General features: G+C 45.5%; 1 protein-coding gene across 8 annotated transcripts in view; it reads left to right on the top strand.

Moving 5' to 3' along the window:
• Positions 1 to 20,318, top strand: part of KALRN (kalirin RhoGEF kinase) — a 518,343-nt gene that overhangs the window by 436,728 nt on the left and 61,297 nt on the right. Inside the window, exon 36 of one of the 8 annotated variants that reach the window (XM_054830975.1) lies at positions 11,263 to 12,647. The exons of 5 other annotated variants lie outside the window; for them this stretch is intronic. In XM_054830975.1, the coding sequence (XP_054686950.1) occupies positions 11,263 to 11,279 (17 nt within the window). In that variant the 3' untranslated portion in view covers positions 11,280 to 12,647. Of the gene's footprint in view, positions 1 to 498; positions 822 to 11,262; positions 12,648 to 20,318 lie in introns of those variants that run through there. 2 more of the 8 variants (XM_054830977.1, XM_054830976.1) reach the window with 2 other exon arrangements.

The following is a 20,318-nucleotide window of genomic DNA, read 5'->3' as shown; positions in this document are numbered from 1 at the left end:
AGGGTAAGCATTTACCCTTCAGTGCTTCAGGCAGGTCTCCTACTGCAGAAAGGAGACAGAGCAGTTGGGATCACAACAGGCCGGTTAGCATTTTCAACTAGTTGTAAAAAGTTTTAGCTGTCAGATGCTTAAGCTGAGGAATGGCGCTGGGAAAAGAAAAAGTTAGGAACTTTAAAAAAACCCAAACACATCAATGGAAGTTTTGCCTTTTAAAGTCTTTGGAGGAACCCCCCTCCACAACATATCAGAGCTTCAGCAAACTTCCTCCGAGGCAGTTTTTATTTCTCGCTACCGACTTCGGATGCCGCCGCACGTCGCGGCCGCCTGCTTGAGCGCAGCTACAGCATTTTTTCCCCCTGAAAACTCTATTTCCTTCCAGACAGAGGCGGGAGCCCCGTCTCGCCGCAGGCCCCCTCCCTCCCCGGCCGGCCGCGGGTGCGGGCGCTGCGCGGCCGCGCAGGGCGCTCCGCCCGCCGCCGCCCCGTTGCATAAGGCGGCGCGGTGGCCGCGGGCCGCGCTCCGCCCCGCTCCGCCCCCGGAGGTGCTCGCCGGGCACGGCGGGGACAGCGGCTGGTGGGCGCCGCGGCCACGAGCGGCTCGGCCGCTTATCACGGCTATTTTTACATATTTTATTTTGCTTTAGGGCTTTTTTTTTTTGGCTTTTTTTTTTTTTGGTGATTTGTTGTTTTTCCCAAGCGGGCCGGTGGCTTCTTGCCATGAGCAGCCCGAAGGCAGCATGAAAGCGGGCAGGCGCGGCTATCCCGCCCGCTCCGGTGTAGGATGGCTCTTGGCGAAGTGCTGCTGCTGCTGCTCCTGCAAAGGTCGGTGGGGTCCGGGCTGCGGGGAACGGTCCCCCCCCGGAGGGCTGGGGCAGGCATTGAGGGGCCGGGCGCCCAGCGGTGCCCTCGGCGGGGCAGCGTCCCCCCGCCCGCTCTGCCCCGGCGGCGAGCGGAGGGAAGGGGCAGGTGAAGGCGGGGAGCGGCCGGGCTCGGCGCACCGCAGCCCGCTCGGCACCGCGGGTGCGGCCGGGACCGCCCGGCGCTGCCGGAGCCCCCTCGGCAGGGAGCCGCGGGGCCGCTGCCCGGAGGGGCGGGTGAACCGGCCGCGGGCATCGGGAGGGAGAGGGCTAAAGTTGACAGGATACATTTTATCGTTGCTGGTAGGAAACACCCTGGGACCGTAAGGTCAATAGGGCGGGGAGAAGTATTTGCTTAAATGAGATTTTTTTTTTTTTTCCTTTTCCCTTTCTAGTCTTTCTTGGGCTTGGATAGGAGCAAAATGCTTTGAGAACATCTGTTTCTCAGAGTTCACAAATTTCTGAATGGTCTGGGGAAGCTGGCTGAGCTGAAAAGCTGAGATGTGGGAAAGCCATGGCAGCTAGACTGCCTTGTAAAAATAAAATAAAAATCTGGCTTTTTACAAGGAAAAGTGCAGCTCATGCATTGACTGAAGCCTTTATGCTGTGATATGGCTCTTGAACTTATTCTGGATAATGTGAGTTTTTTGAAGATGTGTGTGTGGTATTTCAGTGTTTCCTGTTCTCTGAATGGCCGAGGAAAAATGTCCCAAACAAAACTTGCCTTTTCTTTTGTTTTAGGTCCTTTTTTTTAAAGAGCAAAGCTTTTTAATGCAGTTTTTCTGTAATCGTGGAACCCATTTGCATATCCCCAGATAAAGATGACTTGAGGATGGGTGGGTTTACTGATTTCATGAGGTACACATTTGCAATGCAGGAGCCCTGTTTCCCGGTTAGCGAACTAGAATCACGCTCATGTGGTCACAGCAGCAAACTAGCTGGTGATGGAGTTTGCCATGATTTCATAAGATGCCGATCTTTTTCAACCTAGAGAGAACACGCTACTTCATGCCACAGAAGTGACTCTTGAGGTCCATGCAGAAAACCCCACTATTTTGCAGCCTTTCAGAAGGAATGTGTAACCTGGTTGTAGGGGTAGGGCTGCTAACAGGAAAGTTGTGGTACTAAATTACTGTGAAAGCAAAGTCTCTCCGACAGCCTGTGCTTTAATGTGTTGTTGGCCTGTGCAGCAGGTTGGAGCAGTATTCAAGCTCTCTGACATTGCTCTGGTCTTTAAAACGTTGATTCTAACAGATTAAAATCTCCTTGCTGCCTGTCCTGCCTGCAAACGTCTCTAGAAGGGGGAAGGGGAAACAGCTGGCTCTTCTCTCTCCTTTTGAAATGTTAACTGTGTTTGCAGTTCTAGTTTATCGGATTAGTAACAAAAGGTGTTTTGTGATACTGATTGTTTTACTTCTTTCTTGTCCTTGGTAGTAAACTTTGAGCAAAAAGTTGTCAAAAGCTATCTGTTATGCTGTCTTTATTAAAGAAAACCAGAGGTAGTCAGATGGTGGAAATACTCCCTGAACATAAGCAGGTACCAAACCTCATTTGATGAGGGATTTGGGTGCCCCAGACTCCAGCATCAGTGTGCTGTTGTTGGCAGCTTCTGCCATTAAGCTTGGAGATGCTTTAATGTGGCAACCAGACCTCTGAAGCTCTAACTTCATTGCCAGTGATCATCTTTGCTTCTAGGGGGACACTCTTCATCCCAGGGCTTCTCACTGATCTCAGACTTGCAGCCCAAGTTTGTATTTAAGATGGATGTGAAGCACCTTGGAGCTGTTCTCGCTGCTGCCCCATAAATGACCTTCCCTTTGCCTTTGGAAATGCGACTCTGCTTTTTCCTGGTGACAGATGCCTGATGTATCTTGATCTTTTGCAAAAACTGAGTAGGTTTTGTTGTGCCACTAAGAACCGTCCGGTGAGAGAAATTGAGAAGATGAGCATGCAGTCTGTGCTCAAACAGAGGTTATGTCAGTACAAGCTGCGTCAGTGTTTTTCATGCTCTGGAGTTTGGAAGTGATGTGGATGCTTGATCTCCTAAATAGCAACCAAACCCTAGGTCCCCAATGTATCATGAAATATGTAAAATTTGTGTAACTGGGCATTTCTCTGAAGGATTTTGACAGATAACTCAAACTTTTGCATCAATCTTATCCTGTCTTTTGCAGCAGTAGAGACCTTGATATTGCTTTTTCGCTTGTTTCTCTGGGTGAGTTTCTGATCTTGTCAGCTTTGCCCATGTACAAAGCTATTGGGATCCATCCAGAGAAAGCAACTGACTCTTAGTACCATTTGCAGTTTTGCTCTGACCCCAATAGTCGCCTGCATGAACTAAATAAGGACTCCGTGTCTGTTCTGAAGTATGGAGAGATATGAATCCTAATATAGGAGTGCCTCGGAACAAGAGTCTGTCACTTGCTTTCAGCCATAAAAAGGGGTAGTTAAGAGCAGTAGACCTGCACATCCAATAGCCTTAATCAACCACGAGTGGGCAAGCAAGGTTTTTTGCATTATTTCCTAAATGCAGGAATGCAAAGTGGCCTAGTGAAATGGGATGCTTCTTAGTGCTGCAAAACTGGCCCTGAAAGCAGACTGATAAGAGGGTTCAAATTCTGATGGTCTTCTGATAACTGGAAAGTCATTGAACTCTCCTTAGAAGTTAGCCCAGGATTTGCAATTGAATATAGCTTATTTTCTTCCAACATGGGGTCCATCTCCTCAGTTATCTGCATGATTCAGATCGGAGGCTCCTTTAAAAGAGTCCTGATGAGGGAAAGCGAAGAAATTGGAGGGATTCCTGCTTTGTGAAACGTCTTTTCTGAAGCAAATAGTCAGCTGCATGCCTTGAATGTGACAAGGTCAAAACTTTGTTGCCTTTAAACACGGAGCAAAGGCCTGCGGGTGTGTGCCATTGCTCTGCACTACCTTCAGTGCAGAGCTCTGAAGCTCAGCAGTGGGCACATGGAGCTTGGGTCAGGTGGAGACTGAACTCCAGGCTCTGATGCACTGTAAAGAATAGTTAATGACTCAGATTGAACCTCAAAGTTAAATTCTGTGTGCTGTGTCGTACCCAGGGCCTTATTTAGAGGACATTTCTTTCCAGTAGTCCAGCTCATTCAGTTCTAGCCCAGCCTGGAGCACGCTGGCGTCTCATTGCCCTAAGGGGCACCAGAAGGGTGGAAAGCACTAACAAGGTGTAGGAAATGCTTTTCTTCAAGCACAAGGAGAGAGATGTTCTGATCTACCGGACATGAGGAGCTAGCTATGAGTGCATTGGTACAGCCCAAAGAAAAGGGTCTGTGGTTAAAAGTAATCTATTGTCAGCATAACTTTACAGTGCAACACCTTACACCGCATCCTAGGTAATATTGTGTGCCTGCAGACTGGCTTCGGGTGAGAATATCAAACACTTTACTTGAAGGTGGCCGGAAACAGGGAAGATGGATTTAAATGGATGTGCCATACTGGCTTCAGTAAAGATCCCTCTGCCTCCTCGAACAGCTGCTCTTCTGAACAGGCTGCCGGTCATATCCAAACTTTTCATTTCAGAACAAAAGAAACTTAATCTGAATGTCAAGCCTTTAATCTCAGTGTGTTAAAAATGAAAGATTGAGTGGGTTTGTGTCTGTGCTAAGCTCATGGTAAAGCTCTTATTTAAATTTCCCATCCCTCTGGTTTCTCCTGTCTCCTATCTCCTACAGTTTTGCTCTTCCTTCTGCTTTTCTTTTTTTGTTTTACTGTCCTTTTTTTCTTTCCTTCCTTTTCCTCTTCTTGCTAGCCTTCCCTGAGTCTGATTTGTGACTGGCTCAGTCCGGTGGACCTCTTTGCTGTAAGATTAACAAAGTAAGCTTCTCTTGACAGACTGATGGTGACTAATGTGCAGTGAAGGGAGTTCAGCCAGCCACCTTGTACATCTTTGTTAGCTGGTCAGAAACAGAGCCTTAACTGGAAATCGAGCAAACCGGCATCATTAGAAGGGCTGTCAACAGCATGTTAATAAAAGTTATTTCTTCATTAGGTAAAAAGTGAGATCTGATGGTGCTTTTTATAGAAGGTGCTGATACTGTGTTGCAGTCAGCTGCAGAGCTTTCCTAAGGAAACTGGTACCTTTGTGCTGAGTGGTAGCAAGAGAGTGATCTGCAGTAATATATTCAAGCCCATAACATTTCCTAATTTGAACATATTTTATTTAGTGTTTCAGCCTGAGCCATGGTTACACTGTGTAAAGCGTAATGGAATGCATGGCCAAAGCAGTTCTGTCAAAATTGAGACAGAGGAGAAAACAATAGTAAAATGAAGGGTGTCAACCAAAGCTCGCTTAGTTTCCTGGTCCTTACTGAATGAGAAATATGAGGAAACTGTTACCTTCCCCAGATATACTCCTTGGGTGAAGTCCATCTGTTGCTCATTAGTTGCATCTCAGTGAAGTCAAGAGGATCAAGTGTACTGGTCTTCTGTGGGCAGTCTCTCTCTCATGCCAGAGTTGTGCTCAGCTCTTTCTCCTGGCAGGTTCACAAGCAAATGGCTGCGGTGAGGTTTGGGAGAGTTGTTATTTTCTTGCAGTTCTATTAAGAGAAAACTGGTAAACCCGTGACAGGAACATCTCATCCAAGTCCTGTGTTTTCCCACCTCTGCAGGCTGAGTCAGGAGTCAGAGTAGGTCACGGCAGATAGCTATTGGATGGGACAAGAGAGTTGATGAAAACGGTGCTCAGTTGAGCAAGCAGGATTAACATGGCAAGGTACTAGCAAAAAAATCGATCCTTTTGTTAGTGTGGAAACGTCCTTTCCCACACCTGCTTTACAGCCTCCTGACAGATAGTCCTGAGTTAAGTGTGTCCCAAAAGCGTGCCCGACAGCCCCATGCCGGTCTTTTGGGGTAAACCAAGACTCACTGGTCTGAACCTGTTAGTATTTGTGTGCGTGGGCATGTCCTCCCTTGAACATGGCGATGAGACGTAGGAGGATTTCAGCAGGAGAGGTTGCCGCTAGGCAACCTCTGACCGTGGACAGTTGAAGGAGAGGCACGGCCACTGCTCTGTTGGCAGGCTGCGGGAACAGCGAGCTCTTTTTAGGATTATTCAGTTTTAAGTGTTGTTAAATCTTACCTTGTTTGCAGGAGGGTTTTTGAGGGTAGAAACCTTGTTCATGGATGCAGCAGGTCAAGTTTTCAGTGAATCTGTGTTACTGCAAAATATAAGGTGTCCAAGAGCACAGGAGGTTTGAGGTTTTTCAAAGTGCTGGTTGCTGCACGTGATGTTCTGCTCACTGCTCTCATCTTCCGCCAGCCACTCTCTGTAAATCTGATGTTTATCATATCAGTGCCAGTGTTTGGGATGCTTTAACAACTTTCAGTTCCCAAGATCCAAGTAATACTAGTGTTATTTTTTTTTCTTTTTTGAAAGTTACACACATTGCTAGATAACTCTAACTCTCAACACAGGCTAGCCCCTTGTCATCCAGCTTTGTGTCTCCCTTATGCGACTGATCTTGCAGCCTTATATTTTGAGATGTGGTTATATACAGAATATGACAAAAGTTGTACAGAAAGTAAAGTCTCAGATCTTAATTCATATGTGTAAAATAGGTAGCAAGAGCTTCTATAAAGATCAGCTTTCAGTTACTAGTCTGGGAGTGCATGTATGGTGGGGATCCTTATTTGGATTGCTGCATTTTTTTCAATTTTCATAAATTCATCCATCTTTAAAGAAACATGGGGTTTGCTTTTATGCAGGCAGAGCTCCTAGACTTCCCATTTACGCCAAGACACATGTAAGAATTCACAAGGCTTTATTCATCTTGTCAAAAGCCTGAAGAAGGGAGACTTTATTCTAAGGGAGAGAGAACAGATAATTGTGAAAAATATAGCTTGGGTAATTCCCTGTTCACTGCAAAGAACATGGGGTAGTTAAACATGCTGCTTTCCTATAAAATAAGTGCCAGATGGATGTATTGTTTAGGAATTCAATGCACGGATGCTGAAATAAAATCTATCCATTTTGAAGTGAAACAAAAAGGGCGGTTATTTCACATGACCCCAGAAGGATTTTGAGGTTTTTTTCCAAACCGTTATGTTGCAGCATACACCTTATTAGAATTTTTGTATGTATTAAGAAAACTAATCTATCATTTTAAAGTTAAAAAAAAACCCAAACATCAAAATGTTTCAGTCTAAAAAATAGCAGCAGGATACTTCTCAAACACAGCAGAACACTGTTACATTTCAGTGTAATTCATGTCTGTTAACAGGCTTTATGAATACATTTTCATCCTTGGCAAAAGTTACTTTTTTTTTTTTTTTTTCCAGAAGAGAAGACTTGGTTGGGCAGTTAGCGATTACAGCAGGGATCTGCAGATGTGGTTTTCAATTCAGTAAGGAAATCTAGTTCTCTGCCAGTTTAGCCACTGCATATCAGTTGCTATTGCAGAACAGTTCAATTGCTAATATTGCATCACGCAATTCAATGTCATGTAAAGATACTTTTTAAAACTACTACAGAACCACATCTGGCTGTTTTCTTTAAAAAGATCTGCATATAGTAAGAGTAGGACTTCAGCACGTGTAAAGAATTATTAGAAAATACCCAAGGAGATATGCTTAAAAACATCTCCCTTGGCTAATGTTGTCTGCCATTAGAAAACCACAAACCAAAAATTAACCTGTTTGGTTTTAGTTCATAATGTTTGATGTGGCTGATTATACTGAAACACAAACCATTCCTTGCATTAAAGGTAGTTAGTACATCCCATTGATGTGCCTCTGAATCCATCAGCCTGTGTCCTGGACCAGCCCCGCAATCATCTCCTCGGCAGGCTGTGAACGTGGAAATCACACACGTCACCTGGGCTCCTTTCAGATAATTAGGACAAAATACGAAAATTTCACCAGTAAAGTCTTAATGAGATGAGAAATAGAACCTGCAAACTGAATTACAGCAGTTAATAATAGAACAGCCATGGGGGTTTCCTTTCTTTGATGGGGAGATAGCCATTATATATGCTTTTCTGTAATGTAGCGTGCCTCACATCACATTGCAGAAAGCCCACTACAGCTCTGGCTGGTTTCTTACTCTGTCACCTCCCAGCACTTCACAATGCTTATGGGTCCTCCTCTACTGTACGAGAACTGTGGTTGCTCAGTACATTTGGAAAATGGAAAAAATACATCTCGCATTTTGTGTGCTGCCACATGAGGAGTTAGTAATTGCTTTTCTGTTATCTTTATTGCACCCCAGTGCACTTGGTTGTTCCGTATGTTACAGCCATTGCTAGTCCTGGTACAGCTCAACAAATTTGAAATCTTGGATGCCTGTAAAGTTATCTTCCAGGCTGTGCAGGGCTGTAAAGTTGCGTAAAGGGATGAAGCCTGGGAGCCAGACCTGCTGGGAACCCATCAGCAAATGTAATCCTGAGGAACCAGTAGGTGGTTTCTGGTGGAGATTTTTATCTTTTGTATTGGAAGGTTGTAAATTGGACATGGAAATTTAATGTCGCTATATACAGGAAAGCGCAAGGACAGTCTGTATGTCAGTTTTGAGAAAAGATCCCTTGTTCACTAGCACAAGACAACACCGAAGTAAACATTTGGAAAGAGATGGACTCTTACCTGTGTTAAGATGGGACTGGATTTAGTGACCCTGGAGGTGTCTCCACTGTTATGTTTTCTGGGTATTTTTCCATGCTCCTATTTCACATGGAGCAAGCAGCTCCAAGCATACAAGGGGAGCTGGGAGTGGCACATCCCCAGCTACACCTAAATCCACTGAGGACAATTTTTCATGCAGTTTAGGCTTGCTGACAATTACAGCTACAGAGTATAGCAGCTGAGGATGTGCCCTGGTATGTTGTGCTGTGGGTTGGTTTTTTTTTTTCCCCTTCATAATGCACATGCAGCTTTAGGGAACAGAGAGGTTTCTTACATCCCCAAGATGTGCGGTCCAGTCGTAACCTATCTGAAAACACATTTCAGTTCAGTGAGCGCTCTGAACTTTCTTGAGGTCATGTAGGAAATGGGTAACAAACTGAGCATCAAATACTCAGCAGTTACAGCTTCCAGATTTATGTCTGCCAGTTGATTTCAGCCTTTTTATAGGCCTGCATGTCCTAGGAAGCACATCACACACGTACTAGAGATCATCTTGTTCAGCAGCACCAGTTAACTGTGGCTAAAACAACCTCCGCTGCGCAGCGGGGAGCAGCAGGATTGCATTAGGGGTGAAGGCAGCATCTCGGTGGCTGTGAGGCAGAGAGCATGAACCAGCATGTGTGTTCCTTCTCATCGGCTGGGGTTCGCTGCGGTCCCGAATCAGATTTGCCCGTGTTGAGCACCCCTGACGAACAAGGCCCCAGCTGTCTGCCGCCGCAGAAGCGTGCGCCAAGGCAGGGTATGAAAAGTGTTGCACAACCCGGTATAATTTAACCACATGCTGAATAAATACACTTTTGAGAACTCTTTTGAAGAGATGTTGCTTAATTAATCCTGCAGGGGGTATAATATGTATATTTTTGAAATCCAGTTTTAGCATCGTGCAATTAGCTTTTATGGCCTAAGGATTCTGATTTAAGACATTCTTTAGTTACTAATGGTAATCTGTTTTAATTAGAAATGCAAATGTATTTTAGATCCAAATGTTTCTGAGCAGTACAATGTAAAAAGATGATTCACAGTTAATACCATTGAAGTGCCTCAAGTCTGGCATTCTTTGTACCTTCTGTGGTTTGAACCCTGAGGATCAACACGATATTCAAACATCACTCTCAGCTGAAGTGTGTGGAGGCTGAATAGACTTCTTCAGGAAATGGAATAAGTATTAATCAACAGGGATCCTTTCTAGGGCAGCAGAAGGAAAATCATAGCTTTAGGCAAGAAGGAGGCAAACACTTTGAATGTTACAGTAGTAAGTTCAGCTCTGCAATAGCAGAGCACAGCTCCTGCCGGGGCACAGGTGCTGAGCAGACAGCAGCATCTTAGTTGACTTTGTCTTAGTATCAGAGAAATTACTCAGGCTTGAACATCCCGGGCTGCTTGGGGAGGGCTGTAGCTGCTCAGAGCTGTGCTGCCGTAAAATTTGACCTGGCAGTGTGTCTAAGAAAAACCTCAAGCAAGGCAGGCTCCAGACAAACATCTAAAAGCTAATGCTCGCTGAATATTCACTGCAGTCACTTGTCCTGGGGGTACTAAACTATCAGGCAGGTGGATGTCTGTGATCAGGCATCGTACATTGCGGTATGAGATTACTCGTGTTCGACAAAGTCTTTCCAGAATCAAAGAGCTTCTGTTGCTAGACCAGTCCAGCCCTTGCTGTGGTGTTCAAATAAGTGTTTCTTTTTCTTAGCTACTTTGAAAGATATGTCCAAAAGAAAGCAGCTACTCAGCAATAGTGAAGATGGCTTTTGTAACGATAAACACTTATTAGACCTGTTTCTTGGGCAGTGCATTTTTACAGCTATTTGCAGTTAGACACAGTCATGCAGCTGGGAATGAAGCAGTGCAGTTTATGCAGTGCACCTCTCTGCTTCTTTGCTAAGCTGGACGTAGAATTTTTTCCGTGAGGAGGCTGCTGGTAAGGGGCAATGGTGTAGGCACTGTGAAAGCCATGGGAGGCTCCGTGTGGCCTTCCAGAAGTCAAAATCAATGAGTTTCTCCAAGCTAGCTTCATTGGGAGGGCTGGTGGCTGGGTCAAGGCGCTTGCACAGCTTCGGAGGGCTGAGACCTCAGCAGGGTGCTGCAGAGAGCTCTCCTGTTCCCATGCAGCAGATGCTCTCTGAGACTTCAAGTTCCCAGCCCATCTTCCTTGCTGACGCAGATAGAGTGTAGTAGTGATTTCATCACCTGAAATTTGATAAACTCGTTGACCAGCACCATGGGGAATGTTCCTCACAGAACTGCTCTGTGCCCTGGAGAGCTGTCAAACAAAAAAACCAAGACGTAGATCGCCTGAGCCTGTTATGTGGGGTGGCAAGTGATGTTCTGATTTTCCTACTTAAGCTGAGTGACTGAAAGCTTCCCGCAAGTCTGACTGAGAGTCTTGAGTGTGCAGTCAAAAGTCTCCGAGCTGCTTAGCCATTTCCCTGTGCCGTGTTCAAAGACCAAAACATCACAAGCACCAGCAGTTCTTATCTGTGTGTTTTATTTCCAAACCGCTGTTTGCATTTACTTCATTCATTACTTCTTTTAATTCATCCCAACCAGTACCTTTGCTGTGAGCTTGTATTTTTCCGCTAGTATTTCTGGAGGACAAGGGCGTGGAGGAAGCTGCTTTGGGCACCAGCCCTGGAGGCTCCGGCTGCAGTGTGTCTGTTGTCAAACACCCCAACCTCGTTGTTCTTGGTGGTTACGTGGTGTCCGCTCTCACCCTGCACCACTCGCAACTTATTCTTCTTCCGTTCTTTTCTTTTCAGGGGCTGTCAGAGCCTGAATAATTTAAGAGTGAACAAATGAGAGACGTTCATGGAGGACTCTGTTCTCACCTAGGCACAATTTGACAAGCATGTAGATTGCCTTGGGTTTCCACTGCACCTACCACAACTTTACTAAGAGAAAAGCCCCCTTTCCTAGACATCTGTGTCACTCTTGCTTAGTAAAGTTATTCAAGATCAGCGCCTTTGGAATTGGTTGGTAAATGGACAAAGACTTTCTCTTTGCCCGGAGCTTCTGACAGCCTCCAAGTACCAAAGAGAACTCCACAGCACTAGAAAGCAAGACAGCTGCTGAATGTTGGAAGCTACTGCATTTGGCAAAAGAAGCTGACGCTAAGATGCACACAGTTGTGTTTGTTTGTTCTGCTTGTTTTCTGTGCTTTCTGAGCCCTGTGTGTGCCTGGAAAGTTTAATGACCAATCCCTTCTTTCTCAACATGCAGTTTTTCTTCCTATCCCAAAAAGCTTTGGGTTCTGTTCTTGCTTTTATTTTCCAATTCCAATTTATTTTGTCACCGATATTCTTCTGTTGTTTCCATGAGGAATTGTTTGGGGACGTAGCCACAGTTTCCTTTGAGGTAGGGAGACATAAATACAATATTCAAATGTCGTCCTCCTGCCCCCCATTCAGCAGAATGGTCCACCTTGTCATGGAGGTTGCTCGCTTCAAGCATAAGGCAGAGTTGACCTTAGCAATGATGTCATTTAACTGAGATATTACTTCACTGAGTGTGGAAAAATTCTTACAGCAGCTCAGTTTGGGAGCTGCTGAATGAAGCTGACCCTTGACACTTCTCAAAAGAATAAGCCTTGTGTTGTACTAACAGCTGCTTGGAAACCATGTGTAATAAAGTTTGTTTTTGTGCCCACCACCAGGATAAAAGATGGTATTCGCCGACTCTGGTACCCTTACGCACCCAGCAGAGCAAAACTGCTTAGATCAAAGTTAAAAAGTCTGCCTCTATGTGGGTGTCTAAGCATTTCACAGTTCCTTATGCTAAAAGTAACAGTGTACTTGCAAAGCCCAGCAAATGCTGCTCTTGTTCAGCTTCAAACATGACATTTTCCCCCTCATCCTCCCATATAGGTTTCCATAAAGGTTCAGGGTTAAAACTTTTTTACAGAACATGCATAAGTCTCCTATCAAAATATATCAAGGGGGATTTTTGCTTTGTGTTTGGGGCTTTGTTCTTTTTGCTGCTAGTGACACTTATTCTGGAAACTTCAGGGTTGGGGATTACTTTATTTTTGTCACAGAATGAGGACAGTGTAAATACAAAATGTAAAGTAGAAGAACTTAGAGAAGTGCTTCAACGAGTTGTTTGACTAAATTGAAATAAATGTTGATTTGTTCAAAAAAAAAAAAAAGCGCATGCCCTTTCTGGATCTTGTTAGTCTTGACTTTTTATTTCCTTTCTTTGCTAAAGCAGAATGCATGCCTCGACTTCAGAAATCTGCTCTCCCAGCTGTGAGGCATTACTGGAAGGCTGCTCCAACATGCGCTCTGAGCAGATGTGTTGGGCTCATTCTCGCTGTGCTCTGGGCTGGCCCGGGACGTGTGCTGGGCACAAACCCGGAGCAAGAGAATGGGTGAATGAAATCAAGCACATAGAAATACTGTGTCTGGCCTCAAACTCTGCTGTGTGGAGCAACTGCTCTTTTTCTGAGCTTTTCCACACCCTTTTATTCTGTACAAACCTATTCTGAAATGTTGCTTTGTTGGGGAGATAAGCGAGGTTCCCTTGGAGGACTCGAGGCAGGCCAATAACGTATCTATCTCATAGTATTTAGGGATAGGAGTTGGCTAGGAGTATCTCACTTACCAACTGGTTGGTGACTTTACTCTGTGGATGTTTGTTCTCTTATTATTCCTGTCATGAACTCGGAGCAGCTTATCTGAGAGGTCGGATGGGACTCTGAAGCAGGATGAATTTGTTAGGCTGATAGATGGAGAGAAAAGGGCTCAAACCTCCCACCAGAGAAGTCATACATACTCATCACAGTTGTAAGCTGTTACATGGAAACACGTTTCTGAGCGGGACACCCAGAGAGGAGGACCGCAGATGTTTTGGCTGCTGTTCCAAGTGCTTGGTGCCGTGGGGTTGAGTTGCATGCTTTCCTGAGAGCCTCTTCAGAGGCACAAGGACATGTTCTGCCTTCGTGTGCAGCAGTTCCTTGGTCAAATGCTCATCTGTAGGAAACAAGACCCTGCCCTGTATTCATCTGAGGACTCATCCTCCTCTTTTCCCCATGCCCTCCCTACAGTCACCTCTGACAATAGCTTTAGGTCCACGTGAAGCAGCAGATAGAATAGTGATGACTTCTGTAGCCGTTCTTCTCACTAGTCACTCTTGGACAGTAAGAGTGTCATGTTTTATTTCAGCAGCCACTCTTGCTGTGCCTTGCCCTTGTGCTGTTTCTCTCCCTGGAGACCCTGCTCACTCATTCAGCATGCTCTCAGGATTTCAGTAACTTTTCTTGCAAGGACTCTTGAGACTGCGCGCCTCTGTGCTGTTTCTCCAGGCTTTTGGTTTTATCTCACTCTTTGAAACTTTCCCAGAACTGCAGTGACTTTTCTCTGACCTCCAGGATCTGGAGCTCTCGAGCCCTGACACTCTGACTGGCACAACCAAGACCTGGAGACTACTTGGGGATGTCAGCTTTCCCAGCACATGCTGGATGAAAGCCGCATCTGAGCAACACCAGCTAAAAATAAAAGCTATTCAACTGAAGCTAATGGCAGGTTGCCATGAGTTATTGCTCATTAAAGTGAATTGTCAGATGCTTAACTTCAGCTAATCATTTCCTGCTGTGAGATCGGACTGGTATGAAACATACTCAAATGTGGGAAGGGGATTCACAATAACTAAATTTAGCTAAGGACGTAATTTCCTCGGACTCCCTCTGTAGTTAATGGAAAGAGAGGGGCTCCTACTGGGTGTGATTCCCACTCTGCATCATCCTTGGCCAGAAGTGTGCGCAGCTCCTTGACTGCCGAGAGCATGAAGTGAGTTGCTGCCTGCCGCAAAAATGAGCTGCTCTGAGTGACGGTGTTTGCCCACCCCAGCTAGGTGAGTGCTTGCTTTCCTTGGCTTAGGTTTCTGCCTGGAAGTAATGATCAGGAGATTGAATATTAAACCCAACAGATCGGTGACCATTTCCCAAAAGCAAAACTCATACGCAAAATCCCTCAGGAGCATCCCCGGCTTTGCAGTGTAGCTAAAGGGAACTCTGCAGATCATCCTCTATCTCAAAGGAGCTCTTACTCATTTCCAAGAAATATCAGCTATTCAGTAAAGAAACAGTGCATTCTGAATGTTGTGTGATTAATTTAGGTTTTAGTCCTTTTTTTCCCTGTTCTTTTTGGAAGTTAGTCTTGTTTGCACATTTGACAGTGAAACAGAAAGTCAAGTTTTGAGTTTTTACATCACAGTGATTGGAAAGTTTGTCGAATATGTCTGCTTTTAGCAGTGTAGGCTACTTTCCCTATTGGACTAGAAACTTCTGCATAAAATATTTAACTCCATACCACTCTCCTTGATTTTGGACAGAAGTAATTTCATCCACGTAAATGCAGTTGTGAGAATCCTACCAGATTGATTTCTGCCTTTTGATGTTACTTCCAACTTGAAACTTCATGTGATACTCCAAGACACAAACAGAAAATTCAGTTGAACCTTCTCAATTCTGTTCATTTCCATGAGATTATAAAGTTAGGGAGAACATTTGAAGCTCAGAGCAAAATTTGCATTCACATTTCAATGCCGTAGTTTGAACGTGTCTCTATCCTCTGGTGTGAAAACATGTCCTACATGGATTCATCTCATTTTTCCCTTGAGCTGAAGTGTGGGACAGGTCTGTGGTCGGACCCGTGCAGAGCGGCTGAGCAGAGCTGGAAGAGGATGGGGAACTGTGGAGTACTCCAGGATGAGTTTTGCTATTCCATTGTGAAAGTTTAACCTACTTCAAATCTAAAGGGCTTCTCAAGCCAGTTGTCCTCTGTCTTTGTCTGACATGGGCACTGAAAATTTCCTCGTGTCATGTTCTTCGCTGGAGCCTTTTTCAGAGGCAGTGCCTGAGGAGACAGTTTATCTGTTGACATTAAAAGTTGTCAGATTCATTATTTACGCTGTTATGAACTAGTGTTTTCACTTGAGGAATAGCTGTAAAGTGACTTTGTATTATCCAAATGTTGTTACCTCCCAAATTTTTGCAAATCCATGCCAGGTTTTACAGGCAGAGTAGGCTCTAACGCTAAACTGGGATTGGTACTGTCATCTGCCTAAGCCACAACGTTTTGTAACCCTGACTCCTGCCAATAAAAATGTTTCACTGAGTGTGTTTTGGACATTTAATACAAAAGCGCTGAAGAGGCCAAAGAAGCAGTTTTCGTACCTTGTTCTGCCATCTTTGCATTTGTTGAGTAGAGCTTTAGCCCTGAAACCCTCGAGTAGTAGGTCCGAGGTGGGTCCTCGCAGCAGTGTTTCCCCAGGGAGAGTATGAAGCCTCAAGGGGCTGGGAGCTGTGAATTGGAGCCTACAGCCTGTACGGTGAAGGAAATGCTCTTGGAAAGGGCTAGAGAGGGTGCATTTTGATGGTTTAGATGATTCTTGTTTGTTTAGTGTGAAATACTAACATAGAGACTTTGTTTGTGCGTAGGGTAAGTCTAGATGACTCCTGCTTTCCAAGATTTTCTGGTACAGAGATTCCCGTTCTTCAGGAAATAACAGCTCAAGTAAAGACTAAGTTAGTCTTTCACCCACATCTGATTCAATTCTGTCTTTGTCAGAAATGTTATTTTACAGGAATCACTAAATATGGAAAATGGGCTCTGTCGAGCACAGCAGAGCTAATTTATGTGCTCATCGGTCAGATTGTCGTTATTGGCTTTCATTCATGAGTGGAATTATTTCTGCAAGAAATTTTTTATTTAAATGCACATGCTAATAGGATTACAGAGTTCCCGTTCTGGCTCATCTTCTTTCACTTCTGTGGAAAAATCCTTTTCTCTCAGGCTGTTTTTCTGGGGTGAAAAATGGGGCCATACATAAATCAGAAAAAGGTTCACCTCTTCTCACCTAAAGTAAGATTGTGTCCTGTCAGTGACCTGTCTTCATAGCTATATTCTCTATTAATTTCTAGTTATGGAAGCATATTTCCTTCCTATCGTGTATGATTGGTGGTTAGTATGGATCAAAAAGAGAAGCCTGATGTTTTTTCTTCTGAGTTTTTCTGAGAAGCTTTTCTCTTTCCCCATTAGAGATCTGAGTTCCCGCAGATGAGTCCGGTGCTGCATGAGCCTGATCTGACAGACCTCCCCTCCCATGCATGCTCTGGGGAACAGGGAGGTAAAAATAAAATGCCTTGTATTTATGTTCCAGCAGTAATTCCTGCTGACTCAAATGGGAATGCAACTGTGCCTCTAAAATGTGTCCATGAGATTTCCATTTTTCCTTTCACCCAAGGTTGTACAGAACTAGAACCTTCCATTTTTCAAGTAAAAGAGCTGTGCTTTTATAGACATCTGTTCATTTGAGCAACAACAAAGATTTCATGCCTCCAGCCGTGCAAAAGCCCTGGATGTTAAAGCTCTTCAATCTGGCTGAGTATCTGTCACAGTCCTATTGCCAGAAGTTTCTTGGAGGTTTGCTTGGGGGTGTTTTGGAAACCGTCATTTCTTCTGTCTGAATGAATGGTTTGGCCAGGAAATCAATCTAGCCACACTAGTCTGCTGACCTCCCTGCACCCATTTTGCTTCACCAAATACCTTTTTTTAGATGCGTGTGTCCCAGGACATTGGTGGCAGGACGACTGCTCGCTGCAGCTCTCTGCCGGGCCCCGGCGTTCCTGCAGACCTGCTGCGGTGCGAGGGCAACTGCTGCTTTGCTGGTCCTTGTGGGCAGCAGCGGCTGCCTGAATTACCACGCAATGTGCCACTGCGTCTTTTCCAAAGTGCTCTCTGGCTTTTCTTAAGCAAACTGTTTCCAAACAGCTCTACCAATACAGTTTGCAGAGCACATATGTGCTAGTGCTTTGCAAGAAGAGCGTGGTAACATGTCTTTCTCTTCCACTTGATCCACCTGGTGTCTGGATCCCATGCTAGTATCAAATGTCATGATTAATGTGTTTGTAGCCATACGTGCCGTGAAAGCAGTGCAGCTTACACAAGCACGGTTTAGGAGGATGTCTCCAAAGTCTTTCCTGGCAGATTTTTTGTGTTGCTTGCTTTTGTCTCTCATTTTGTGAGCTCTGCTCTTGCTTGAGCTCTGCTCCTGCCTCCGTGACCATGTCGAGGTGACCTGCTTTATGTGCAAAGGCAATCATTCTCAGCAGGGCTGGTAAAGTGTGACTTGCTCACAAATGTGTCCATATTTGCAGTTCCTTTAAAAAAGAAAAGCAAAAAAAGGTCATTAATACTGTGTGTGGACTCTTGGTGTGGTTTTTGGATAGTGCATGTTTGGCGATAGTGGGAAGTGGGATGAAGAGATGGGAGGACTTTGTGCATATGTAGAGTGCTGGGTAGAGCAAACTCACCTCACTTTGAGGGGCTGTCATGGTGGCTGGGGAGCAGGGAGATTTATATCAGCCTTTCTCTTCCACGTTCCCCCCATCCTCCAGCCAGCGGAGACTATGTTGCCATGTAAAGGCAAGCTAAGGCCACGTTTCCAGTCTTGGGCCACATGGGCCAAGTGAAACCCAGGCTCTGTCCTTACGGTGCTCAGCCAGGCACTTCAGACAAGGAGAAAGAAGGCGACTTAGTATCTGCCGGAGCTGTGTGCAGCATGGCATGACTGACATTTAGTAACCCCTTGGTAAATAACCTTTTTCATCACCAAAGCCATGAGCTTGAGTGGGAAAATCCAGAGCCTCGTTCAAGTTGGGAGTGTTGCATGGTGTAACACACCTCCCTGTGGAAACCTTTGGGTTGGCTTTCATCATAGCGTGTGGCTCTGGAGGCCTGATGTTCGGTCTGCAGAGGTTTCCTGGCTCTAGGTTAAACTTGGGACAAAATTCCTGCAAGCAGGCAGGGTAGGCTGTGGGCCAGCCCAGGACTTGGGCTGTGTCTGCCTACCTGCTGCCTTCACCGGGACGACAGGGGACAATGGCTGGCTGTTGCTTCCCCGGGACGGCAAAGCGTGTGGTGGTGTGAGGGGTGCTGTGTGTCTGTTTGTTGCTGGGCCGCCTGGGAAGGGGAGGGAGGCGCAAGGCTGGAGCCTGGCCCTGCTCGTAAAACCAGAGGTGTTTTCTGGTGGGAAGGGAGGTCCCTGCCCCTTCTGTCATGAACTTCAGGGTTCCTGGGTTTGGCCCTGCCTTGAGCCTGCCGGGCTGAGGTGGAATTGCGCAGCTCAGTAATGAATCCTTGGGGCAAATGGGGTTGTCAAAGGCTCCATTTGGACTCCTACCAGCTCCCCTCCTTTACTAAAAGGTAAATTGGCAAGGTGCCGTTGACTGGAGGTAGGGGTTTGGACTGTGTTACTTCCAAGCTGTAGTAAAAACCTCTCTATACATTAATCAACTGAGATGTGGGAGATCAGCTTGTCCTCGGTTCTCCTCATCCTCCCCCCGAGCTCAGTCCCCAGCAAAGGCAGCGAGTCCGTGATACGGCTCCTTGCCCCAAGTCATCCCTGTGGCAACCTCCACAGAGCGATTGCTCCCAGCATTTCTCCTTCTGTGACTGCAGCCTGGCTCCTTTGCACCAGAAATTCCCAAAGTTACTCCTCCTGCAGCGGCAGTGGGAGTGTGGGCACCTGAGGGCTCCCCACTCCACATCGCCCCTTGGTGAGGAGCCCTCCAGCTTTCCCCGCCACCTGCGGGGCCTTCAGTGCTGCTGAGGGCATGGAGGAGCAGGGGCACTTGCAAAATCAAAATCACCGTCACAAAATCCTGAATTTTGCTGACGCAAGGTGCGCTGATAAACTCCCAGACCCTCACGTGGAGCCTGCGAGGGGAGACTATCTAAAGCCTATTGAGTGGAAGATAAGCTGGCCACTGACAAATATTATCTTGTGCTAGTTGATTTAACGCCACTTTGAGTGCATGAAATAACATCAACAGGAGCTGGCTAAACCCAGGCCTTTTTGAGATAAGACTGCTACTTTGCCCTTATGGAGGAATGTCAGGAAAACCCCAGCAACTCCACCTGGGATCTGTCCTCCTCCCAGCCCCTCTCACGCTCACTTCTCCTGTGTCAGAAGACAGATGATTTGGATTTTCTTCCTGTCTGGCAAATAGAACTTTGACTTCCTCTAGCTTGTTACAATTATTTCCGTATGTTCTAAAAACCTAACTTTTGACCTCAGGTATGTAATAAATTATTGGTTCACCTTCTGACTCAGGCTGTCTATGGTTATAAAATCTTATAAAATATTGTAACTCTCATGATCTGCATTTTAGAAGCTGGCAGACAAGGCAGGCTGCAATCTCTGCTCAGTGCATAGCTCTGCCCAGCAAGGTAGGAGATCTGCATGCAGGTAGCAGGAACTGGCTTCTAAAACAATATAGGTAATGATTCTCTGGGAGAGTAGCTCTCCCTCAGCATGTGTACTACTCAGTATCTCTAAGGATATTTATTGCTGAACTGAGAATATCAGGATGCACCAGGCTATTTTCATGTGTTGTAACTTATGTTTTTGTTTTCTGCTGGGGCGTATAAAAGATTCAGAGATAACCATCTAAAAATGTTTAATAACATCAGCTGACTGCTTTCTGATGTACAGTCTGAGATGTGTCTTCCAGGAGTGTGACAATTTCTGAATTCTGTAAAAAAAATAAAAATTTCTTCTTAAACTGTGTGGGATTAAATGTCTCAGCCCCTGATTGCTCCTGGGAAGGAAGTTGCCTTGCCGTGGTTTCAGAAAGCTGAAAGCAGGGCACTTGTTCCTAAAGGGCAATTGAGAAATCTTCGAGCAACTTCTTTGCTTTGGTTTTAAAGACTTATTGACATTGGCACATCTTCGGTCTGTTGCTTTGAGGGGGAGTATGGGAGGTTGCACCCATTTCTAAAGTGCTAGTTTGAACATGTGTATCGATAATTGCAGT

Source organism: Grus americana, chromosome 6 (assembly GCF_028858705.1).
Source record: "Grus americana isolate bGruAme1 chromosome 6, bGruAme1.mat, whole genome shotgun sequence".
Classification (NCBI taxonomy): Eukaryota; Metazoa; Chordata; class Aves; order Gruiformes; family Gruidae; genus Grus; species Grus americana.
Note: the sequence above shows the minus strand (reverse complement) of the source record. Positions and strands in the feature narration are given on the sequence as shown.